Source organism: Triplophysa dalaica, chromosome 10 (assembly GCF_015846415.1).
Source record: "Triplophysa dalaica isolate WHDGS20190420 chromosome 10, ASM1584641v1, whole genome shotgun sequence".
NCBI lineage: Eukaryota > Metazoa > Chordata > Actinopteri > Cypriniformes > Nemacheilidae > Triplophysa > Triplophysa dalaica.
In genome coordinates this window covers 18,512,455-18,540,016 of record NC_079551.1, presented here as the reverse complement: position 1 = coordinate 18,540,016, position 27,562 = coordinate 18,512,455, and the positions used below count along the sequence as shown (strand labels likewise).

The 27,562-nt window shown below is 40.3% G+C and overlaps 1 protein-coding gene across 4 annotated transcripts in view; it reads right to left on the bottom strand.

Moving 5' to 3' along the window:
* LOC130430729 (ladderlectin-like) overlaps window positions 1–27,101 on the bottom strand; it is a 28,164-nt gene extending 1,063 nt beyond the window's left edge. Inside the window, exons 1-5 of one of the 4 annotated variants that reach the window (XM_056759877.1) lie at window positions 14,496–14,976; window positions 14,214–14,360; window positions 14,013–14,132; window positions 13,765–13,888; window positions 266–347 (exon numbers count right to left, since the gene is read on the bottom strand). In XM_056759877.1, the coding sequence (XP_056615855.1) occupies window positions 13,812–13,888; window positions 14,013–14,132; window positions 14,214–14,360; window positions 14,496–14,829 (678 nt within the window). In that variant the 5' untranslated portion in view covers window positions 14,830–14,976 and the 3' untranslated portion in view covers window positions 266–347; window positions 13,765–13,811. Of the gene's footprint in view, window positions 1–90; window positions 159–260; window positions 348–13,435; window positions 13,889–14,012; window positions 14,133–14,213; window positions 14,361–14,495; window positions 14,977–27,057 lie in introns of those variants that run through there. The other 3 variants (XM_056759879.1, XM_056759876.1, XM_056759878.1) reach the window with 3 other exon arrangements.
* Window positions 27,102–27,562: the final 461 nt, after the last annotated feature.

The following is a 27,562-nucleotide window of genomic DNA, read 5'->3' as shown; positions in this document are numbered from 1 at the left end:
GAATCATGTCACATATTTATTTTTATTACATTAAGAGAACAGAGTTTTTGACACTTTTTAATTGCATTTATAAATAAATGTGCTGGTTACCTGCTGCATTCTCTACAGAAAAGACCAAGAAAAGAAGCACAAGACCTCTCATCACTTCCATGATAAATCTGAAAATGAATAACAAAAGTGACACATCTGGTCTCAAATGCAGACTATTTAAAAGTTTATTCTAAAGACAAAAGCTACACAAGGTCAGTGTTTAAACTCACCGCTTTTTGGATTCTTGCTTTCAGAACTTTAATGAGGATTGTGTGAAGCTGTATACAGAATCCCACTTTTATACTTTTTTCTTCATGCTATGTAAACAGAGTAAAATGACGTGTTTTATAAGCTTGCATGTTCTAAAACTAACTTGGAATTTTGGGTGGTACACTTAGTGTTATAATAAATACTGGACTTGATTGGCTGTTATCATTGACTTTACACATATGCTAAGTTATCTGTTTGCTTACTCTAACATTTTAAGTTTGTAATGAAGCTAATAAAGTGTGATAACACTTAACTTTGTTAGTTCTCCTCTAGCCTACTATTTGTACAAGGATTTTATAACATTTATGTGGAAAGGAGCTAAGAAATCAAACAACTGATCCTTTACTCTCTTTAGTGATCGACTGATGACATCGAAAAAATGTGTTGTTTTTAAGATTCTTTTTTTTTAAACATATACAATAGACTCACAAAATAAAGGAGCTTCACGGTGCCATAGAATAACTTTTTTCGTCCATAAATGGTTCTATAATGAACCTTTAACATCCCAAGAACCTTTCTTTTTTACAAAATCATGTTTCAGTCAAAAATGGTTCTTCAGAGTATAAAAAGATAAGAAAGAGACGGTTCTTCAAAGAACCATTGACTGAATGGTTCTTTATGAGACCAAAAATGGTTCTTCTGTGCACTCGCAGATTAATGCACAGGCTAGCCTAGACTTCAGTCTAGGGACCCCACCAGTTTAGGGGCCTCTGATTGGCACAATTATTATTTTTTATTTTAAATTTACTTCAGGAGGAAGAAAAATAGACGCTCATTGGCCCATAAGAAATAGAACAAAAAATAAGCCGGGGATTGGATATACAGTATACGATTCTTGGCTCCAGCATGAGTTGGAGGCTGGAAACTAATGGGGTTTACTATTTCCCAAAGACCTATATATTCTGTCTGGGATTGTGGGTTTGGGATTCATTTGGATAACAAGGCTTTGGATTTAAGAAGATGGTATTTTGTGTTTTTGTACTGTACATTACATTGTACTGTTGTGTCATTATTATTAAGTTTTTGTATTTCTTTCAGATTATATGTTTATATATATGTTTAAAAAGAGTGCGGTTTTGTTTTATGAGGGAACCCCCGAATGAATTAAATACTTTTGCCCGACTGGTAAAGAGGGGTTTTTCGGAGATTGAGTTAGTTGGCCCGGGAGTCCCGGGAGATTATGTTGGGACAATATTGACAATATCATGACAATATTGATTCATGTCACATATTTCCTGTTATCACATTAAGAGCACAGAACAGTCTGTCAGAATTTTTTTATACATTGTAATTGCATCAATAAATAAATGTGTTTGTTACCTGCTGCATTCTCCACAGAAAATACCAAGAATAGAAGCACAAGACCTCTTATCACTTCCATGATAAATCTGAAAATGAATAAAAAACCGCGATGCAAAAGTGACACATCTGCTCTTAAAAGCAGACTATTTAGTAGTTTATATTAAAGACAAAAGCATAAGAAGGTCAGTGGTTTAAACTCACCGCTTTTTTATTCTTGTTTTCAGAACTTTAATGAGGATTGAGTGAAGCTGTATGAAGAATCCCACTTTTATACCTTTTTCTTCATGATACATAAACAGTGTAAAATGACATGTTTTATAAGCTTGTATGTTCTACAAATCACTTAGTTGGAATTTTGTGAGGTACGCATAGTCTTATATTAAATACTGGACTTTATTGGCTGTTATCATTGACTTTACACATATGCTAAGTTGCCTGTTTGCTTACTCTGACATTACAATTTTGGAATGAAGCTTATAAAATGTGATAACATTCTGAGTAACTTTGTTTGATTCTTTTGTAGCCTACTGTTTTACAACCATTTTAACAGGTTACATCATCAAGAACAATACAAAACATGGAAAAAAGCTTTCCATTTTCTTCAAGTAAAGCATATTTAGAGCTTTTGATTTTGATGTAGTTTCATTTTAACTTGTAGGGCTATATGCTGTTGATAAAAGTAAACAATTTAAAGGAATAATATTGTAAAGGCAAATATACATATAAAACAGAAGCGTAAATAAACTGCTGAAAATAAGCTCAATATTAATGCTTCGTATTTAAATTTAAATAAATTAATCAAAACTATACACAATATAAAACACGGTCAATTCGAGAACAAAGCAAGGTCACTGTTAATGTTACATTAGCTTTACAATAATTAACAACGTGTTTAATTGTACATGAAAGTCGGATGAGACTGTTTTGCGGGCATCGCGTGGTATTAAGCTTTCCATTAGGTCAGTGGTAAGAGCATTGCGTTACAACGCAATGTTTTGCGTTCGATTCCAGGGGATTGCACATACTGCTGTATAAATGTATAGGTTAATGTAATGTAAGTCGCTTTTGAAAACAGCGTCTGCAAAATACATAAATGTATTCTGTCAAATGGGCTTATGGAATATATAAGTATCTCAAATATCCGTCACTGAGTGCTTCAGAATCTGGGCTTAACCAGTCAACCATCCGGAAAGTCATCACCTATTTTATGAATTCTGACGATTCGGACATTATCCTCTGTTCAAGTGTTGTTTTCTCCTACTACTTAGTAGCTAAGTAGTCGTATTCGGATGCAAGTTCCAAAAATAGTCTACCAACCGGGTATTTCTCGCCTTCTGTTTTGTGAAAACTGACGATTCGGACATAGCTACTATTCGTTCGCCTACTGCTTTTTTCCTACTTTATAGCAAGGAATGCCATTTCGGATTCAGCCAGTGGTAGTCTTAAGGCATATGGGAAATGATAGCAAAGCTCGAACAGGTGTATGTTATGTCAGTGATGACATCTGCCAGCTGGTCAGCACATCCTCTAAGCACATTGCCTGGAATGTTTGGCTTGATTGATGTTACTATTTACATTGCAAGATTAGTTTCCGTGTACAGTTTGTACAAGCATTTTAAAACACTTATGTGGAAAGGTGCTGGGCAGAAACCAAATAACTGATCCTTCACTCTTATCATGTATGCCATGTAGTGATCTAAGATGACGTTATACAAATAATTTTTTCATAAATTGAAGAGGAATGACATTGGATCTCATTTATCGATCTAACGTAGAAATGATCGCATATCCATGTGAAGAAATCGTTTAACAACAGGGTTTTCGTGTGATTCATTAAACATTTGTTTGCCGCCAAAATGTCCAATGATCGTACCGTCAAAAATGTTGAGGCTTTTATTGGTCATAATTTATATTCCGTGTAATTCAAACTATAATTAAGAGATTTGATGACCAAGATCAACGAATGAAAATAATTGAAAAGAAATAATTGCACACGTGGTTTAAGAGAACAAAGAAGACTTCAGCGAAGTGAAAAAAGAAATCGCGGACTTGGGAAAAGAGAATATCTCACTGAGACAACAGTGTTTGGAGCATGCTGGGTACAAGAGGAGATGGGATCTTAGTCTGATCTGCCTTCTGAAAAAATAAAACGAAAACACAAAAGAATCGGTCATCAGGATTCTTACCCGTGTGATTCCATGGTCAGCGGAGAAGCTCGGCAGTCAGTGGATACAGTACATCTTTAGGAAAGTGATATGATGCCGCTACAAACAAGTTACCCAGGCCAGTGATCATCCAGTTTGCAATGCGGACAGTTTGAGACGAAGTGTGGAAAGATCACGAGAGGCAAGAGCTTGTAAAAAGATGAACATTAAGTTCAAAGAAGACTTTCCAAAGGAAGATTGCGAAGCCAGTGCTAATATGTGGCCAAAAGTGCAAGAAGCCAGGAAAAATGGGAAGATAGCCTTTCTAAAAGAAGGCAATGCTTTTATTGATGGACTCAGAGTTGACCCGTGGCGGAGGTTTTCAAGGAAACACATAGTCTCCTGTTTAAGTATGTGAAGTTTGCCGTATATCAGATGATGGAAAAATCTGATTAAACAGATTAAGGTAAAAGGGTGTTTGAACTAAAATTTACATTGTTTATGTAGCAGTCGGGATTGTTAAGTAAATGAGTTATTGAGGACAAAATGTTCACTCCTGTGTAATAGCAATAAGTTGAGTGCATACTGAAGTTACGTTAAGTTATGTCTGTTTCTGTCATTAAACGTGGGGGAAGAACCCAGTTGCAGGCGGCGGTATAAGGCCCTAGTATTCAAAGATAGAAAATAAACTGTCATGATTCTGCCTCATCATGTCATGTCTTTCTTGGTCTTGTGGCAGAATCATGACAAGATTCCTTGTTTAATGTGGAGAGAGACATTTTCGTCCCTATTAGCAATTCACATGCTCTCTCCAGTCTCGTCTTTGTTCCCGCCCTCTTGAATTCCTCGTTATTTAATTGTTAATTAGTTCACGCACCACACCTGTCCCCACTTGATTTCCTCCCCTTTGAATAACCCTTGTGTTCATTGTCCTGTGCTCGTTCATTGTACTATTGTGACTTGAATTAATTGTGCTTGTACCTTGATGCCTGTGCTTCATGCTCGTGTTCCTGTACCCGTGTCTGGGTATTTATTGTTCATTCACATATTGTCTTAGCTGTTGTAAGTAGATTTAGTTATCCTGTTTCCTTTGCTTTTTGCCACCTTGAGGAAAGTCTTTTTTTCGAGTTTATACTGTCTTTTACTGTCGTTTTCCCCATCATGTGTGTTTTGTTTTATTTTATGTTTAATAAATCCCATTTGTTAGAAAACAAGGTAAAGCGTAGAGCCGGTGTGATGGTATTATTTAACAGATTTGAAGGCTCTGTTTAGGCTAATTGTTCATTAAGGGGACACGGAAGGCCACTGGTTAATGATAGTAGTAGAAATACATGTAAGATGTCAGTTATATTTTACTTCGTATTTATGGTTATAATAACAAAGTGGCTAATAGAGAAATGTTGGAGGAACTTGGTAATTTGGTTAATGAGTGGAAAAAAAGTATAAAGCAGAAAAATGTAATAATAGTGAGTGACTTTTATATAGTTCCTGATTCATGGCTAGATAGGAGACCTCAAAAAGTTTCACCTTCAGTGTACAATGACACTATATTGAATTTCTGTAAAAAAGTAAATGTAATTGATGACCGGAGGGTCTAACCCAAACAGTATTCAGCATACATGGTTTAACCCCTCAGGTAGTGGACCATGTTCATGATAACATTATTGGCTTATTCTTGCGAACTGTGTAAAATTTTGATCTGCCCCACTTACAGATCACTACTCGGTCCTTATCGATAATTAAGAAACCTAAAATCTCTTCAAATATTTGGAAGTTTAATAATAACTTGTTAAAGAATGATAGATTTTGTCAACAGGTGTTGCTCTGGTTGAGGAGATTGAAAAGTTAGATATGAATTATTTAAATAAATGGGAATGGTTTAAGGTCAAACAAATAGCATTTGAAATAGGCAAAGTTTTATCAGTGAAGGGAAAACAGAAACAAAGAGAACTGATAGGGGAAATACATTTATTGGCAGTTAATTCACAAGAATCACATGAAAGTTTTATAAACACAGTTTGAATTGATACTTTTTTTTACTGAAACAAAACCCAAGTAAACAATACGTTGAGTTTAATACTGAAATCTGTGTGTCGTTGCAATAATTTTATCTTTCAATGTAATTGGGGATAGCTAAACTGAGGTATATTAAGAGTTACCCTTACCTCACTGGTATACACAATTGGTGGATTTAAAGTCCACCTGGCGCCCAATTTATATTATTTAGCAAAATTAATATAAAACAGATCTAGGTTGTAAAGAGTAAAGACCAAGATGGCGGCGCGTGAACATCGCGAGGCTCAGCGTCTCTCCAGTTTTAGCAATTATATAGTGTTTTTCTTGCTCATCTCGGGCCTGTTCGTTAAGAACAGTTGTGCATTCACAACGTACACCCGGCATGAGCTTTTGGATATCGGTTTGCGCATTCCCGGAAGTTATATCAGCAACATTCAACTCGTCCCTGAGATCGTCAAAACCTCCGATGCTACGCACCCCACACGGCCCGGCGGAAGTGCTCGCCGGCGGCGTCGAGATCGTAAACAGAGGCGGGGAAAACGCGGAGGGCTAAGAGCTAAGCTAACGCTAACACCACACCGGCTCTCTTTACCCAGCATTTTCCTTGCTAATGTACGATCATTAGTGAACAAAATGGATGAGGTTCGACTCCGCATCATCGACAACAAAAAACTTTTGAACTGCAATGTCATAATCTTCACGGAAACATGGCTACACAGCGGCATACCGGACAACGCTATTGAGTTAGCGGGCTACAACACACACCGCGCGGATAGAACGGCAGAGGAATCCGGTAAGACAAGAGGAGGTGGACTGTGCATTTATGTCAATAAAGCTTGGTGCACGAACTCTGTTATTGTCGGGAGACACTGTTCGGCTAACCTTGAGTTTCTCATGGTTAAATGTAGACCGTTTTATCTGCCACGGGAATTCACTTCCACCATTATAACGGCAGCTTATATTCCACCGGATGCTGATGCCAAGCTTGCTATGAAAGAACTTCATGCAGCCATCAGTAAACAACAGACTGCTCACCCGGAGGCTGCATTTATTGTTGCGGGAGATTTTAATCACTCAAACTTAAAGACAGTGCTCCCTAAATTTCATCAGCATGTTTCCTGCCACACAAGAGGAAACAAAACTTTAGACCATGTCTATACAAACATGGCTGAAGCTTACACCGCAACCCCCCTCCCCCACCTTGGTCAATCTGATCACCTTTCTTTGTTCCTCACCCCCAAGTATTCACCTCTCATTAATCGTGTGAAGCCATCAATGAAGACCATCAAGGTGTGGCCTGCGGGGGCAGACTTCACACTCCAGGAAAGGTTTCTACACACAGACTGGAGTATGTTTGCTTCTCAGGCCACCAGTGGCTCTCACACGGACATTGACAGCTACACCTCCTCTGTATTGGACTACATCAATACCACCATTGATAGTGTCACAACTCAAAAGCAGATCACCATATACCCTAATCAGAAGCCATGGATGAACAAGGAAGTGCGCCTCCTGTTGAAAGCACGCAACACCGCCTTCAGATCAGGTGATGCACAGGCCTATAGTACTTCCAGGGCAAATCTGAAGAGGGGCATCAAAAAGGCCAAGCACTGCTACAAGTTGAAGCTAGAGGAGCATTTTACCAATTCTGACCCTCGACGCATGTGGCAGGGCATCCAGGCCATTAGTGACTATAAACCCAACCACTCCATCCCCATAACCACAGATGCTGCCTTTCTGAACGAGCTTAATGACTTTTATGCACGCTTTGAGAGAGACAATAAGGAACCTGCCACCAGGCTCACACCTTCCACCGACCACCCAATCATCACAGTAAATTCCACAGATGTTTTCACTGCACTAAGCCGGATAAATGCGCGCAAGGCTGCTGGCCCTGACGGCATCCCTGGTCGCGTACTCCGGGCATGTGCGGAGCAGCTCGCTGGGGTCTTCACGGACATCTTCAACCTGTCCCTCGCCCAAGCAGTTGTTCCAGCATGTTTCAAATCCACCTCCATTGTGCCCATTCCAAAACATTCCAGCCCGACATGCCTGAACGACTACCGCCCTGTAGCACTCACACCCATTGTTATGAAGTGCTTTGAGCGGCTGGTCCTGTCACACCTAAAAGACTCTTTACCATCCACACTGGACCCATACCAATTTGCCTACCGTAGCAATAGGAGCACAGATGATGCAGTGTCCATGGCGCTGCACTCAGTGCTCACACATCTGGACAATAAGGACACTTATGCACGCATGCTGTTTGTAGACTTCAGCTCTGCATTCAATACCGTAATCCCTTCCAAGCTAATCATCAAACTTGGAAACCTAGGCATTAACAATACAACCTGCAACTGGATTATGGATTTCCTGACGAACAGGCCTCAGCTTGTTAGGTTAGGCCACATCTGCTCCACCACAACCACCCTTAACACTGGTGTACCACAGGGCTGCGTACTGAGCCCCTTTCTCTACTCCCTTTTCACACTCGACTGCAGGCCTGTGAATGGATCTAACTCCCTCATCAAGTTTGCAGACGATACAACAGTGATTGGTCTCATCAGCAACAACGATGAGACTGCTTACAGGGAGGAGGTACGGCACCTTGCCACATGGTGCTCAAACAACAACCTGCTCCTTAACACTTCAAAGACAAAGGAGATCATCGTGGACTTCAGGAAGGCGAAAGGAGGCACACACGACCCCATCCACATTAACGGGACGGCTGTTGAACGTGTTTCCAGTTTTAAGTTCCTGGGGACCCACATTTCGGAGGACCTGTCCTGGACCACCAACACCTCATGCCTGGTCAAGAAGGCTCACCAGCGTCTCTTCTTTCTGAGGACACTGAAGAAGAACCAACTGTCTTCAACTATCCTGGTGAACTTCTATCGCTGCACGATAGAGAGCATCCTGACCAACTGTGTCACAGTCTGGTACGGGAACTGTTCTGTTGCTGAGCGCAAGGCACTGCAGCGGGTGGTGAAAACAGCCCAGCGCATCACAGGAACTACACTCCCTTCCATTGAGGACATCCAGAAGAAACGCTGTCTGCGTCGAGCTCGCAGCATTCTCAAGGACTCCTCTCACCCCGCTCATAGACTGTTTACTCTCCTGCCTTCCGGTAGGCGCTTCAGGTGCCTCCGGGCAAGAACCAGCAGACTAGGAAACAGCTTTTTTCCCAGAGCTGTTTCATTATTGAACTCTGCTCCCCACTGATTTCACTACCCTCATAACTTTAACTTAATGCTGCTATTACAATGTTTACATTGCACTACAGGGCTGCCATGCATGACGGAACTGTACACACCAGTACTTCATGTATCTGCTCTACCGGACTGTTTACACGCATCATTTGCACTCTATACTGCTCACTTGCACACCAGGAACATTACACTGAATGCTCATTTGCACTAATGGACTACTTTCATAACTGCATTAACTCATCTACTGCACTGTAACTTTCATAACTGCATTAACTCATCTACTTCACTGTAACCTTAATAACTGCATTAACTCATCTACTGCACTGTAACTTTAATAACTGCACTAACTCACCTACTGCACTGTAACTCATCTATTGCATTATTGCATCTATCGCATAACTAACTGCATCTACTCATCTATTGCACTATAACTTCAATAACTGCATTAACTCATCTACTGCACTGTGACTGTATATCTGCATCTACTCATGTATTGCACCGTACCTTTAATAACCACATTAACTCATCTACTGCACTGTAACTTTAATAACCACATTAACTCATCTACTGCACTGTAACTTTAATAGCTAATGTCTGTAACTAATGCACACTCAAGTCACTTGCACTATTGTATAGTCTATATTGTTATCTGTTCATAACCTCCTGTACATTAATGTTCACAGTATATAGCCTTCTGTATATATTGTTCATAGTACATACCGATTGTCATATTTTCATAGTACATGCCCAACGTAAATTATTTTCCTAATATTGTATTCTGTATTTATTCACACTGTATATCTGCACTTGCTAATTGCACTTCTGGTTAGACCTAAACTACATTTCGTTACACTGTACCTGTATATGTGTAATGACAATAAAGTTGAATCTAATCTAATCTAATTATGGAAGAGCCACCAACACAGTGCATAATACCTTTTCGACCTTGAAAAACAAAGACTAAAAAAAGAACATTTCTAAGTTTAAGATTAATGATATTATAACGGATAATTTAGGATGTAAATGAATGAAATTTTGCTATAAATCAAATTATAATAAATCTGACTGTGATTCTTTATTTATGAATATAAGAGAAAAAAAACATAAAGTGAATGAGGAAGACAAACACTTACTTGAGGATAAATTGACTTTAGAGGCAATTGATGTAGCGCTAGTCTAAAACAAGTGAATATCCATAAATCACCGGGTATAGATGGTTTAACTACATCATTTTAAAATAGTTTTTGCAAAGATAATCAGAAATTGTTATATTATGCTTTTTTTAAATCCATTTAAAAAGGAAGCTTATCACCTATGAAAACAGGATTAGTAACCTTGCTACCCAAACCCAGAAAACAACTGATGTCATTAGATAATTGGAGACCAATAAATCTGTTATGTACAGGTTATAAATGACTTGCCATAGTGTATGCTAACTGTCTTAAATGTATACTTGGGGAAACTTGTAGATGAGTATCAATCAGTATTCATTAAGGGAAGATACATTCAAAATCATATCAGATTAATTTGGATATGATCAACTATCAATCATTGATATAATTAGAACGCCTTTGTTTTATAGAATTTAAAGCATTGGATACAGTGGAACATGAATTTATAATTACAACGTTAAAAACGTTCCGTTTTGGGGAAGGGTTTTGCAAGGTTATCAAAATGTTTTATAACAACATTTACAGTTATGTATCTCGTAATCCAGGTATGACTCCTAGAATTGAGATTTTGCTTGGAATTTGGACAAGGTTGTCCAATCTCTCCAAAACTATTTATTTAATGCATGAAATGTTAGCTTATTTATTTGTCAATCATCCCCAATTAGAGGGAATTACCATTTCTGAGTAAGAGTATCAAATTAGTCAATTTGCGGCTGATACAGAAATATTTTAAAAAGATAAATCTATAGTCAAGAAAGCGCTAAACAATATTTTTTTTTCCAAAGCATCAGGCCTATGTTTCAATAAAAAAAGGGAACTCTTGCCTTAAATACTCTTAAAAACGTTTTGTAATTATCTTAAATGGCCAATTCTACCTAAAATAAAGGATATTACGGTTAGAATTATTATCAATGTTTATCTGGCTGCTGAGATTTTAAGGAAAATATTCTGTAGATCTTGTTTTGTTTTCTCATTTACACATGTTAAACAGCAGATGTCCTCCACGTGCCCTGTTTTAGTCTATCCTCAACTCATCTGACAACAAAGTCTCATGCAGTGTTGCCAGATAGGGCGGATCCCACTCAATTGGGTTTCTTTTAAACAGGTTAGGCCGGAGAAAAATGCATTGGGAGGGTGGACAAAATTTGAATTTCTTAAATATTTAAGCATTAGGCAAACGCTTTTATCCAAAACAATTTACATTGCTTTATCTTACACATTTTAAAAAGGTATTTGCAATACCCTGGGATTAAACCCACAACCTTACATTGTTAAGGCAATGCTCTTACCACTGAGCTACAGGAAAGCTTCTTATGAAATTAAAAACAAGCTCGTCCTTGACAGCTGCTGGACTATGTTGGGACTCAGTGCATGTTTATGTGGGAGCAACATGTCACCATTATTTCTTTTAAAGTGTCTGCCATAAAAAAAAATGAAGCAGTTGGTCCTGATTCTTAACATGAATCCTCATAACATGAAATGACACTTGATAGCTGCAAATCAACCTCCATTTTACGAGTACTGTGGAACAAAAACTTCAACTTCTAAAGACTTTATTCTCAGCATTTCTGATACTATTAACAAAATTTAAATTCTGTCTGCTCTGAAACACTAAACACAGTTTCTATTCTGTGCCTTAAGCAAATTAAAGATAGTAGTCCAACACCGTGGTGTAGTGAGCATAGGCATGCTCTTAAGAGAGCAGCCTGGAAAATGGAGCTCCCCCAAGGAGTAACTGCAATTATTCTATACAGAAGAGCAGGACGAATTGTCTAAAATCATTCATCATCCAAATCAACAACATGTATGTTAGATCAACATGAACCAGGAACACTTCCTATAACAACTGATGCACTTGTAGAACGGTATTCTGCTCTCAGTTGTCTTTTCTCATTTTTCTCATTTTTTATAATCAATCTATTTCCAGATTTAAATAATGAGAATAGGAATGGAAAGTCTGCATAAAATATTACCTGAGTTTTTTTTTTTAGATATCTGTATGTGTTTGTGTGTGTGTGTGTGTGTGTGTGCGTGTGCTTGTCTGTGTGTGTGTGCGTGTGTGTGTGTGTGTGTGTGTGTGTGTGTGCGTGCGTCGGGTGTGTCTAAATGTCGATACTACAATACAATATATACGGAAAATGTATATGCAACGATGCAATGATGGTTGAGAACTACTTCCTGTTTCAGTTTTTCACACTCCACAAATGTACAAACAACCAACAGAGCATTCATAACCGAATCAAATTGTTGAACAACTTTAAGATTTTATAATTTATGTAAGATTTCAAACTTAAATTAATTCAAAAAACTCTGAAAGTGTATTCAGGACCACTGTTCATAGAATAACCATAGAGCATAAACAGAAATGTTACATTTGTTATTGAGGTCAATATTTTAAAATGTTTAATGCAAGTTATCTTCTTATATCCACAACTATCTGACTTAAAGGTTTGGAAAAATACTTGTGTGAAATGTAAATGTTAAGTGGTCTGAGAAAAACACTCCACTTGGTTTAAGGTTAAACCACAGGTCTTGTCAAAGGTGAGATTTATTATTAGTCATTGTTGCAGAGTGACGATTGTAATAAATTTGTGGGTTTTGTTAAACTGTTGAGTGTAACATCCCTGTAATAGCCCTTCCTTTTATCTAACAAATTACATAAAATAAATACTGACATGATAATTTATTTATTTTTAACACTTAGCCAAATCAGTTTAGTTTAACTAAAAATAGTCTATGATAAAACACTTACAAATTCCATTCCATTCCATTCCATTTTCTACCACTTATCCGAACTACCTCGGGACACGGGGAGCCTGCGCCTATCTCAGGAGTCATCGGGCATCAAGGCAGGATACACCCTGGATGGAGTGCCAACCCATCGCAGGGCACACACACTCACTCATTCACTCACGCACTCACACCCTACGGACAATTTTTCCAGAGATGCCAATCAACCTTCCATGCATGTCTTTGGACCAGGGGAGGAAACCGGAGTACCCGGAGGAAACCCCCAAGGCACGGGGAGAACATGCAAACTCCACACACACAAGTCGGAAGCGGGAATCGAACCCCCAACCCTGGAGGTGTGAGGCGAACGTGCTAACCACTAAGCCACCGTGCCCCCCCCCCCCCCACTTACAAATTGATCTATAGAAAGTGTGAAAACAAACAACCACTTTAACTCTTTTTATTCCAAAACCACATGGTGAAACATAAGTCTTACATTTCTTTTGTAAATGTAAGACTTACATTTCTTTTGTGTCATGATTATTGACTAAAACACACACTTTTAGTGTATGACTGACGCTTTTATCATTTAACGTTCCTTTGGGTCAAGCTATAGCTTGGTAAAGTGAGATAATACTCGTTTTATTACAGTTTGACCAATCAAATCTATATGGTATTTACCAAACATTTGCTCATAGAATTTCCCCATTTGATAGCTTTTTGTGGAAATTTGAGTGGATGTGAATATAACTTGTGAACTACAACTAATTGTTGCCAACAGCCTGAGACTATCATGTGCTATCAATATAATTTACAGAATAAAAACATCATTACATCAAAAACATCACAGTCAATATCACTAAATTGGTAAGGTAACATAATTCATCATACACAATTCTGTACACTGTGAGATATGTATTTCAGGTTTGTTGTACAGATTATGTTGGCAGCTTTGAAGCAGCACAGTTGTGATTGGATTTCCTGGAACAAGACTCTATGCAGCTATCAAAAGTCACTGAAAGAGCAAATGAAAACATCTAGCTTGATAAAGGCAATTGTTTTATATTACATTTATCTAAATGATGCTAACACACTGTACTTTATTAAAACTATGAAACATTGTGATTTGAGATCATTACCTTTAGCTGGTTTGAGATTAGAAAAGCTTCTGTAGGTCACCTGCTGTAGATAAGTGTTGGGGAGTTTTATAAAACCTTCTTCAATTGTTTTATTCCCATCAATAAAAGCCTTTAATAGTCCTTTAGAACAACACAATTACATCAAAGACCTTATCAAAGACAATGTTTATATTGATGTTGAATTAAAGAATAATAACTCACCTATGACCACAATGAATAAAACACCATTCAGCAGACCAAGTATGAGAGTAAGAGTCTGCCATAGTGTCTGATTCTGTTGAATATATTTCACTTCTGTATGATTCTGATGTTTATATCTGATCTCTTCATTTGGATTTTCTGTTGTCTCTGCAAATAATGAGTAATTTTATAATATTTTACTGTATCTATAATTAATTTAACTGTCTCTGTTACAGCATAGTAAACACATATTTGTATCTATAAGACTAAATATGAATAAATTGGTTAAAAATGAACATTTACCATTTATCTGCAGTCTGGTGCCATTGCTGAATTTTGGAGGTCCATCTTTCTTCATACAATAATAAACTCCTAATTCATTAACAGTGATGTTATTTATAAACAGATGAGTTTTAGATTCAACTGAATATTTCTGTCTAAATCCTTTGTTGAAAAGAATAAATGTTGTGGGCAAAGTGCATAATATCATCACAGGAGGATCTGGTACTTTCAGTAATAACCAATAAATCTCTTCTTCATCCAGATCACAGTTTATATTCACATTTTGTCCCAAATCAGTCAATTGATCAACAGTCTCTGCAGCTTGACACCATATGAGTAGGTCTATGGAAATCATAAAGTCACAATATAAATTTCACCATTAAATATACTTTCAACCAATGACAAAGATTAAACCAAAAATATAATCAGTATTCTTTGACCAAATGAAAACATTAACTTTCAGTCGATATACTCACATATTTGAAGCCTTGTTATTTTCATGTTGTTGTCGTCATAAACACTCACATGTACTAAACTTATTTTTATAACCACACCCAACAGAGGAAGTCAAGTTTCCTCAGACCACAATACTAAGACATTTTTGTATCTTAAGTACATAACCACTAAACATGTTGCCAAATGTTTTATTGTGTACATTTTGATAAAGATCTCCAGGACTGTACTTTATAAAACACTTTAGTGGTGTGCATCTTGAGACAACACAGTCAAATTGATATATTTTAAGGTATGTAGTGCAAGTTGTTCTCAATCAAGACACTTTCAACATTGTACTTAGTCTGGGACTATAGGCTTAAGCCCTGTCTGGGAAAAACACCCCTTTAAGAGAAATTATAGAAAGTGTGCAAACATCCAAACAATACTATTTTAACTGTAGACACAGGCCTCATGTGCTCAGTTAAGGTAAAGGCATATAAACCTAAACATCATTGAAAGTGATGTGAGGCCAGACACCAGTGAGAAACACAAACCTGGAGCAGTGGGCAGCTATTTTTGCTCATTTCGTAAATACTTTATCTCCTTTGCCAAATAAGCAAAAACATGTCAACATCTCAGTCCTGTGTGAGCCTACATAGTGCTTTGAAAGGGAGGGATTTGCAATGAATTGAGCTGTAGGTTTGCAATGTGTTTACCTCACCGCTAGATGCAGCTAAATTTCACAAAATGGACATTTAGTGGTAGTTTTCTCAGACAGTGTTTAGCTTAAACCACGACTTTACAATCATGTCTTACATTTTGAGACAACACAATGGCACTGATGTGTTTTAATATATGTCAGTTCAAATATTTTTTCAGTCTGGACAGCATTAACATTTATTTTAGACTAGGACTTGTATTGTTCCCTGTACGGAAAAACAGCCCCTGAAAGCATTTAGGTATATTAAAATAAACTTTTTTAAATTTGCAAATGTCTTGATATCAGTGTTTCTGATCAAAAATTACCCCATCAGCATTCTGAAGTGAAAGTCTCATCATATTCCTCATTTCTTCTTGTTTGTTCATTTCAAACACACCTGCTGGAATTGGGAATTGGAATATGGAATATGGAATATGGAATTGTAGGCTGCTGGCTACAATTCCATACTAGCATTATGATATTTTTAGGCTTTAGGTTCAGAGTGTATAAATGTGTTAGGTGCTTCAAGACTGGACTCCAGCTACGGATTTAATGAGACTTCTCGCCGTAATTCCCAATGGAATCATTTCATACATATGTTCAAATGCACTTTGGTCACGTTTTGGTAGGGTTTCATGATTATCAAGAATTTTCATGCATCTACTGGTGGTGGTGGTGTATCGTTTTCTCATTCATTATTCTAAAATCACATTCCTACTGTTCCTGATGGGGAAAATGTTGATCTTGAAGCTCAAAAAATTGCTCAGACAAGGAAGGTCCAGGTGTCAAAGATTTAACTTTATTTGTACAAGTCAAACAAAGTGAGATGTCCCAAGTCTCCGAAAAAACATCTGAAAACTTGGTGTTTTCCAGCCTCCATTTATAGTGAAACTTTTTCATAATTTAGGGGTCAAAAGCATAGAGTGGAGGTGGCGGTTAACCCGCATCTCAAACCTCTGCTGATTTTGGGGACGAATTGGCTAATGTTTTCTGTGCTATTGGGGAAACTATGTGTGGATGTTTCCTCAGGGAATCAAAGGCGACGGAAGAGAGCGATCGTACAGGCAGGGAAAGCTGAGCCAGGACCTCGGGAGACTGACTCAGGGGAACGGAGTGCCGTAGAGAGGCATCATCACTCTCGGTGCGTTGATTTTGCCCTGGAGCAGTTTCAAGATGATTCACTCAAACATGCGTTTGACCGCGTCTCCAGCCTGCACAACCGATCGTCTATCCGTATTTTGCCATTTAAAAAGACAGGTTGTATCGAGTGACCCGAGACACTCAATCAAAGAAGGTTACAACCCAGTTAGTCGTTCCGAATAGCCGTCGGGAAATGCTTTTCCAGACGGCTCACTGCAATCCAATGGCCGGTCACCTAGGGCAAACACCAACGTAAAACCGCCTAATGGCCCGTTTATTTTGGCCGGGCGTTAATGAGAACGTGCGCGTATGCATGTCTTGTCCTGAATGTCAGTTGGTGAACCCACCGGCCATTTCAAAAGCACCATTGTGCCCTCTTCCGTTGGTTCGGGTCCCCTTCGAGAGAATTGGTAAGGACCTGATCCGGCCATTTGAGCGGTTGGCTGTTTCGAATCATCTCCCGCGTGGGAATACCGAAGGAGGTTCTCACGGATCAAGGCACGGCATTCATGTCACGAACCCTCCGCGAACTATATGGGTTATTGGGCATTAAAGCAGTTCGTGGTAAGAGTAAGGAAAATTAAAACAATATTTATGAGGGAACTGCATGCCATGGAAACATCCAAATCATACTGCTCTTGTGTCATGATCCCGTTCGTGTCTTTGTGTTGTCTGGCTTGGGAGGTGTATGTTTGTTTTGTCGAGCACGCGCTCGGTGTCTACGTCATTTACCACGCCCTTGTGTTTTCCCCGTCAGGGCTTCCCCCTCACCGGTGACTTGTTTGTAATTATTCACATTCACCTGCCTTATATCACCTCCCCTTAGAATTGCCCTTATAACCCCTCTGTTTTCCCTCGTTCCTTGTCTGACCGTTGCGTGTTTTCTGCCAGCTCAGACTGTCTACGTTCTAGTGTGTTCTAGACGTCCTTAGCCTTAGCATTAGCATTAGCTTTAGCCTTTGCCTTACCCTTGTCTCATTCTAGCATTAGCTTATCGAGACAACAACCCTGCTTCTCTGTGTTTTCTTGCTGCCCTGCCTCGTAACCTCTCCCGCTGCACCTACTACAGATCCCGTTGGCGTTCCGGACTGCGATCTCCCTCTTCACCAGACTCCACCATTGCTCCTGGATTCCACCAGTTTCCAGTTCTCTTCAGATTCTCTCGCCGAGCGAGTTCCGGGTTGAGCTGTCTCCCCAGACCCAGTTCTCTACAGATTCTTCCCCGTGGCCCGCAGGGGGTCGTCTGTGGTGTGTTATTTACCAGACTGTGGTGGAGTTATTTACCGGTCAATAAAACCTTGTTTTTGCCCCGCACTTGAGTCTCTCCTTGTCTGCCATGACATCTTGAATTACTTGATTATAGTCTCGAAATATCAACATTGATTTTGCACATTTTACACATTAAAACAAACTTGCATTAAAACAAACTCATAATAAAAATTAATTTATGACCAATAATCTTAAATCAATGAAATAAAAATTAATCCTTAAGTCACAACTCAGTCAAATTTCCAGTTGACAGTCTGTATGTTTCATTCGTTTTGCTTGCGCATCATTTCCCATTATCTCATATTTGCTATGATAATAAAATAAGAACCCCGTCCTAAATTAAAATCCACAGTAGCTTATTTATCGTTACATTGTTATTAAAAAAATGTAGTTTATGTTCATACTGAGATTGTTGTACAGCATCTGAAGGTCATTAATATCACGTTATATCAAAATAATTACCCCTTAGTTTTAAAATGCTTAGGGTTAGGGTTAATATATAACTTCTTTATTCCCCAAACTTTGCATATTGTTCCTGTCAGGCTTTGCCTGTCGTTTTATTTTATTTTGGGTTTATTCTTATCCAGTTTGCTGTGTTTTGTCGTTTGCCTTTGTCTCACGTCTGGTAACCCATTAAGGCTCTTACTGCTGTTGATTTCCCTCACCTGCTCCTCATTTGTGTTCCCTCTATTTCAGCTCGTTTTGCCATTCTCTCCGTGTGGCGATGTAATTTGTTTGTACCATGTTTGCTCGTAGCGCTTGTAGTTACTTTTGATCTATCCTTTCGTAGGAACGAGGCATCCCGTGAGCTGGTTTGGACTTTATTTTCCCTTACAGCTCTCTTTTGGATCTCGTGTTCCTTTTGGATTTACGTTTGGATTATTCTCTCACGGAGTATCGACTAGCGGAGTTTTCCAGTTTTACGGTCTGGTGTGCCCTGGCCACATTCTCTCTCACGGAGGTTATAGCCGGCCGTGGTTCCTATGTTTATTGTCAGGAGTGCCCTGCCGATTTATTGTTTGTTGCTGTGTAACCTTGTGCAAATAAGCTGTATTATCCTCACCTGCATCTGTGTCCTTCTGAGAACCGTGACAGTACATCGCCACCAAAGATGGACTCAGCAGAAGAGGTCGATGTTCGCCGTGCCATCGCCAGCCAGGGATTGCTTTTAGGACGTCAGCAGCAGGAGGTAGCGGAGATTCGTGTGGGCATCTCTACTCTCTCCCAACAACTCGCTGCTATCGCTCATCACCTTGACCAGACCCAGTCTATACAAGCGGCAGCTTCAGCTAGTGCTGCACCATTTGAGACGGACGCAGTCTCTTCCCGCCGACCGGAGCCTCGTCTCAATCCTCCAGTTCCCTACGCCGGTGAGCCCACTTCCTGTCGCTCATTTCTCTCACAATGTTCTCTGACCTTCTCCCTACAGCCCTCCTGCTTTTCCACCGAGCAGTCGAAGGTAGCATTTCGTGGTCATGCAGCTGAAGGGTGTCGCCAGGGAATGGGGTACGGCGCTCTGGGACAATAAACATGCCTGCTGTGCTTCTTTTGAGTTGTTCTCCCAGGAGCTTAGGAAGGTTTTCGACCGGTCTGCACTTAACAGCGAGGCAGCTCGGTCGTTGTCCCTCTTACAACAGGGTTGCAGGACGGTCTCTGATTACTCCATTGAGTTCCGTACATTGGCTTCATCTTGCGGCTGGAATGACAAGGCTCTTTGGGATCGGTTCTTGCACGGATTAGCGGATCGTGTGCTGGACGAGATTTATTCTCTGGAGCTTCCTCCGACGCTCGACGGGCTGATACAGCTCGCCCTTCAGGTCGATTTTCGGCTGGGACTCCGTACTCAACGACGCGGGAGGGAAACCGTGGACGGGGAGTCCTCTAGCGTGTTCAGGGATGTTGTCCAGCCCCCTTCTCTATCTCCGCCCCAGGAGGAGCCTATGCAGATCAGCCGTGCCCGGCTCACCAATCAGGAACGTCGTCGACGCCGGGCCAACAATTTGTGTCTCTATTGTGGTGATCCTGAGCATTTAGTGGCTGGTTGTCCACTTATTAAGAGTCGTCCAGTCAGCTTGTCTTCTCGTGGGGTAAGCATTTGCTCTACTGTTCCCCTCTCTCACAGCCGGACTGTTCTTCCCGCAGTCATTCAGTGGAGGGGAGTTAGCCACTCGGTTATTGCCCTCATTGACTCTGGAGCGGAGGGTGATTTTATTGACATTGAGCTGGCTAAGAGGTGGAGGATTCCCGTAGTACCTCTCGCTCAGTCCATTGCGGCTGAGACGCTCTGCGGCACGCCTCTCACACACATTTCTTCGACTACTGAACCTGTTTCGCTCACCACGTCTGGAAATCACACCGAGAAGCTTCAGTTTCTCCTGATTCAATCTCCCTCCGCTCCTATCGTGTTGGGTCACGCCTGGCTGACTAAACATAACCCTCTTATTGACTGGAGAAAGAATGTTGTTTGTGAATGGAGTGATTTTTGTGCTTCTAATTGTTTAAACACTGCTCTTTCTCCTTTGATTTCTTCTCCTCTGTTTCAGGAGGAGCCTGTAGATATCTCGGGGGTACCTAAATGTTATCATGATCTGAGAGCGGTTTTTAGTAAGTTCCGAGTGACATCTCTACCTCCACACCGCCCGTACGACTGTGCGATTGACCTTTTACCTGGCACTTCTCCACCTAAGGGTCGCCTTTACCCTCTTTCTGGTCCTGAAAGGGAGGCCATGGAAAGGTATGTGGCCGATTCCTTGTTGTCCGGCATTATTCGTCCCTCTTCCTCTCCGGCTGGGGCGGGGTTTTTCTTCGTGGAGAAGAAGGATGGTTCCCTTCGCCCTTGCATTGATTACCGGGGGCTGAACGACATCACGGTTAAGAATTGCCATCCTTTGCCGTTGATGTCGTCAGCTTTCGGTCTCTTGCAGGGTGCTACCATCTTTACGAAGCTAGACTTACGCAATGCTTATCACCTGGTCAGGATAAGGGAGGGGGACGAGTGGAAGACCGCCTTTAACACTCCCACAGGCCACTTTGAGTATCGTGTGATGCCTGTTGGCCTGTCGAACGCTCCGGCGGTTTTCCAGAGACTCGTCAATGACGTGCTGAGGGACATGGTCGACCGGTTCGTTTTCGTCTACCTCGACGACATTTTGATTTTCTCGCAGAATGAACGGGACCATGTCCAGCACGTCCGGCGGGTTTTAAGTCGGTTACTTGAGAATCGCCTGTTCGCTAAGATGGAGAAGTGTGTATTTCACGCACGGTCGGTTCCTTTTCTGGGTTTTATCTTGTCGCCCGAGGGTATTCGGATGGACCCCAGTAAGGTAAAAGCAGTTGCTGATTGGCCTACCCCGGTTAATCGCAAGGCGGTCCAGCGATTTCTGGGGTTTGCCAATTTTTACAGACGGTTCATCCGAGGGTTTGGTCAGGTCGCTCTTCCCTTGTCGGAGCTCACATCCACGTTGAGGCGGTTCGTGTGGTCAGAGCGGGCTCAGACTGCGTTTGATAGACTTAAGGGTCTCTTTACGTCTGCGCCCATTCTGGTTAATCCCGACCCGTCTCGTCAGTTCATTGTGGAGGTCGATGCTTCTGAGGCGGGGGTAGGAGCGATCTTGTCCCAACGTTCTGCCCCGGACGACAAGATCCATCCCTGTGCGTTCTTCTCCCGCCGGCTCAATTCCTCGGAGCGGAATTACGATATCGGTAATAAGGAGTTGTTAGCTGTTAAGCTTGCGTTGGAGGAGTGGCGTCACTGGTTGGAGGAGGCTAAGGTTCCCTTCTTGGTATGGACCGACCATAAGAACCTTGAATATATCCGTTCGGTTAAGCGTCTGAACTCTCGGCAGGCTCGCTGGGCTCTTTTTTTTGGGCGTTTTGATTTTGTCATCGCCTACCGGCCGGGTAGTAAGAATGGTAAGCCGGACGCACTTTCGCGTCAGTTCGAGGTCGAGGCTTCTTCCTCCCTCCCGGTGTCCGTTCTTTCCCCCACTCGGGTGGTGGGGGCGGTCACTTGGAGGGTGGAATCCTTGGTTCGCGAAGCTCTTGTCAACATTACTCCCCCGGCTGGTGTTCCAGCGAATCTGTTGTTTGTTCCTCAGGCGGTCCGTACCGACGTTCTCCAGTGGGGTCATTCCTCCAAACTAGCTTGTCACCCAGGAGTTGCTCGCACCTTGTCTCTTATTAAGCAACGGTTTTGGTGGTCTTCCATGGTGCAGGACGCTCACGAGTTCGTCTCTGCATGCCCGGTCTGTGCGACTAACAAATCTTCTAATCGTCCCCCGGCGGGACTCCTGCATCCGTTACCCACCCCTTCGAGACCCTGGTCCCACATTGCCTTGGACTTCGTCACTGGACTTCCTCCGTCCTGCGGCAATTCCGTGGTCCTCACTGTGGTGGACAGGTTCTCGAAGGCGGTACATTTTATTCCCCTCCCTAAGCTTCCGTCTGCTAGTGTAACTGCTAGCATCGTCCTTAAGGACGTTTTCCGTATCCATGGCCTTCCCGTGGATGTGGTTTCTGACAGGGGCCCCCAGTTTGTTTCTAAGTTTTGGGCAGAGTTTTGTCGTCTCCTGGGGGCCACTGCCAGTTTATCCTCTGGTTACCATCCACAGTCTAATGGGCAGTCCGAGCGGGCGAATCAAGATCTCGAGAGGGTCCTGCGTTGCGTTGCTTCTTCTGAGCCTTTGTCTTGGAGTTCTAAGTTGACAATGGTCGAGTATGCTCACAACTCCCTTCCGGTTTCGTCTACGGGTTTGTCGCCCTTCCAGTGCTGCCTTGGTTACCAACCCCCGTTATTTCCCTCCCAAGAGGCTGACACCTCCGTTCCATCTGCTCAGGGCTTTGTTAATCGGTGCATTCGCACCTGGAGGATTGCTAGACGGGCTCTCATTCTCGCTCGTAGACGCTACCAAACATCAGCTAATCGCCGTCGCTCCAAGGCGCCCTCTTACGTGTGCGGTCAAAGGGTTTGGTTGTCTACATCTGACCTTCCCCTTCATGTCCCCGCACGTAAGCTGGGTCCCAAGTTTATCGGCCCTTTCCCTATCACTAAGATTGTTAATCCTGTGTCAGTTTGCCTCAAGTTGCCTCCCTCTCTTAAGCGTGTTCACCCTACATTTCATGTGGCCAAGATCAAGCCTGTTGTTCGTTCCCTCCTTCAGCCCTCGACCTCTGCTCCTCCGCCTCCTAGACTCATCGAGGGGTCGCCGACATATACGGTGCGTCGACTTCTCGATGTGAGACGGCGGGGAAGAGGTCACCAATACCTGGTAGACTGGGAGGGTTACGGTCCGGAGGAGAGATGCTGGATTCCTATGTGGGGCCGTTTAGGCCATAATTATTGAAATGACTCTTACAAACACTAGTGAAATAAAAACATTGATCGAACTTAGTGAAATTCATTCACACGTATTACTGAAATGACTCTTACAAACACTAGTGAAATAAAAACATTGATCGAACTTAGTGAAATTCATTCACACGTATTACTGAAATGACTCTTACAAACACTAGTGAAATAAAAACATCGATCGAACTTAGTGAAATTCATTCACACGTATTACTGAAATGACTCTTACAAACACTAGTGAAATAAAAACATCGATCGAACTTAGTGAAATTCATTCACACGTATTACTGAAATGACTCTTACAAACACTAGTGAAATAAAAACATCGATCGAACTTAGTGAAATTCATTCACACGTATTACTGAAATGACTCTTACAAACACTAGTGAAATAAAAACATCGATCGAACTTAGTGAAATTCATTCACACGTATTACTGAAATGACTCTTACAAACACTAGTGAAATAAAAACATTGATCGAACTTAGTGAAATTCATTCACACGTATTACTGAAATGACTCTTACAAACACTAGTGAAATAAAAACATCGATCGAACTTAGTGAAATTCATTCACACGTATTACTGAAATGACTCTTACAAACACTAGTGAAATAAAAACATCGATCGAACTTAGTGAAATTCATTCACACGTATTACTGAAATGACTCTTACAAACACTAGTGAAATAAAAACATCGATCGAACTTAGTGAAATTCATTCACACGTATTACTGAAATACCTCTTACAAACACTAGTGAAAACATACATACGTATTACTGTAATCTTTTACAAACACTAGTGAAATGTATGTATATGCATGCTAAAAAGCCTCTTATAAACAATGGTGCACTAATGAGGCAACATATTTCAGGTATAGTTGATGAAAGATTTCAGTGTAGTTGATGAAAGATTTCAGTGTAGTTGATGAGAGCATATTTCACTGGAAAAGGAAGCTGCATCCGCACTTCCGTTTAGTTTGGCGCACGTTGATGACGTGCAGATACGCAGCGAACAGGAACCTGTCAGATGCAATTAATTTACGGAGTAATATTTTACATCGCCCCCCACGCTACCTTCGGTTTTTCCTTATGCAGTTCCGTTGTCAATGCAATTTTTTTCTTTGTCTAAAAATATATTTTGGATGGCATGGTATGCTTTGAAACAAAAAGTCCCAAAAAGCTGAAGAGTCCGGTTCCGTAATTTTTGGCTTCTGCAATTACAATAGAAATTACACATGCGAAGGAAGCATTACTCCCACTTACCAGGGGTTTAAGAGTGTGTCGAGGAAATAAAAGTTTGTTTTAAGATATCAAAATGACGCCACAGCGATGTTTTTTGGTTTTGCAAGTGTCTGCGTTATTTTCATTCACGAGTAACAATGAAGATGATATTACAGCTTTTCTAAGAAGTGCACTTCAGTGTTTAAGCAAATAGCGTCCCACTTCAATATTCTCCATTCCATGGTCGCAACGTACTCTAGATGGTTATCCAAAATGTTGCACGCCAGCACGAAACAAAGACAGAACACTGGTAGCTCTGTTGTTGTCAAGGCAGTCAAGATAGATTATTGTTCGACTGTAGCCATCAACACAGCCATGGAACACCATTCTCCACCTCACAAGCTTATGGTTTCAATCAATATGCCTGTTGACAGTACATAAACACAACGTTGGTGGTTCATAATGTCACATCAGGTTTTTTTAGTTCATAATATTATTAAAAAACACATTTGTAGGTCTAAACTTATTGGGTAGTCATCAATATATATTTTGATATAAATTAAAAACCTCTTATTTCCATTCAAAAAGATGACAGTGACTCCAAATCACCCAAATGTGCAAAATTATTAATAATTTCTTGCAACAAGTTAAAACCCAGATAGCTTAAAATTTACTGTAACACTTAAAGTTCTTCATACTTTACATAGTGGTGATAGTTCAAGGGCACTGATCACCCCTCAGGTGCATAAAATATAAATACAACAGCGCCTTTAATTGGTAATAGAATTTGTCTGATTCGTTTTTGATGTACATAATGAATTTAAACAGCTAGTACGTTACATAATACAATTTACAATTTAACAACCAATTGTAGAGTAATTACACTACAATTACATGAATTATTAAATACATTAATTGTATACCACGGTAAAACTTAATGTAAAAAAACTTAATAATATTTGGTTACCATTTTTTGTTCGTTTTATTTGTAGTAAAACCATGCTTAATTCTTGTAGAGTTACGACGGTGTCCCGAGATCTTTATTGTATGGGCTATGCAGAGCATGAAGAATAAAGTAACTGGATTCAAACTTGTATTTAAACAAGCCACTGCATTTTGCTAACATGTCTTGGTTAATACTTAATGTCTGACTTACAAAAAAACAAGTTATGCAATGTGCGATTTTTCAGTATAATTATATGAGTAAACGAAACCATATATGCAAAACCAAAAAACATCGCTGTGGCGTCATTTTGATATCTTAAAACAAACTTTTATTTCCTCGACACACTCTTAAACCCCTGGTAAGTGGGAGTAATGCTTCCTTCGCATGTGTAATTTCTATTGTAATTGCAGAAGCCAAAAATTACGGAACCGCACTCTTCAGCTTTTGGGACTTTTTGTTTCAAAGCATACCATGCCATCCAAAATATATTTTTAGACAAAGAAAAAAATTGCATTGACAACGGAACTGTATAAGGAAAAACCGAAGGTAGCGTGGGGGGCGATGTAAAATATTACTCCGTAAATTAATTGCATCTGACAGTTTCCTGTTCGCTGCGTATCTGCACGTCATCAACGTGCGCCAAACTAAACGGAAGTGCGGATGCAGCTTCCTTTTCCAGTGAAATATGCTCTCATCAACTACACTGAAATCTTTCATCAACTACACTGAAATCTTTCATCAACTATACCTGAAATATGTTGCCTCATTAGTGCACCATTGTTTATAAGAGGCTTTTTAGCATGCATATACATACATTTCACTAGTGTTTGTAAAAGATTACAGTAATACGTATGTATGTTTTCACTAGTGTTTGTAAGAGGTATTTCAGTAATACGTGTGAATGAATTTCACTAAGTTCGATCAATGTTTTTATTTCACTAGTGTTTGTAAGAGTCATTTCAGTAATACGTGTGAATGAATTTCACTAAGTTCGATCGATGTTTTTATTTCACTAGTGTTTGTAAGAGTCATTTCAGTAATACGTGTGAATGAATTTCACTAAGTTCGATCGATGTTTTTATTTCACTAGTGTTTGTAAGAGTCATTTCAATAATTATGGCCTAAACGGCCCCTCATAAAGTCGCGCGCTTTTTTAAACCACACAGCACTCATCGCTAGAACGTCGTTTTAACCACTGCATAGTTTATGGTAAAAGGAATGTTAGGAGTTCAAACATAAGGTGCCATGCATAACCTTTAAGTATTTTAAGAACAATCATTAGCAGTCATACCCAATAAATAAATAAATAACGTTACCTAAACAGCTTTGCGAAGCGTAAGAGCTCGCTGGCCTATTGACGCTAACGTTAATGTTGAACACAAAACATATTCGGCTACGGAACATGGAAACGGCATAACAACGGTTAAAACAAACAAATTATGTTTCCTGGACAATTAACACAAATCTTTCTAATGTTTGGTGGAGAAATATTTATTATTTTACACGTTTAATCATATTCACTCACCTGAGGCAGACAGATGCATTTCTGACGGCTGGCTGAGCGTCGGTTGGAAAAGAACGCCACTGCGCAGGCGCAGCAAGAACATTCCCGCAGTCCCAACAGTTGTTTTTCCACAGCGAGTTAAAATGCTTTATTCACATTTGCAACATGATAAATAAATCCGGTCGTTAAAGTTGACATCGCCCGTTGAGTATTTGCAGCAGAAAATATTCCTTTTATATAATTATGTTTAAACATAGGCTACTAAATGTGTTTAACACAGTAATTGTGTAAACAGTTGAGCTCAATATTTACACATCATGTGTCTGTAGTAACACAACATGTGTTACAAATCCTTTTACACATATGTTGTGTTCGTTTTTAACACATCATTTTTAAGAGTGCATAATGTCCACAATTCAGTAGTGGCTATTCTAGGAAATTTCGTTTTTCTTGACATTTTTTATTGTTTATGCAGTTTCATGGTTACACATCGTTACAATTTCTATTAAATGGGTGGTAATCGATT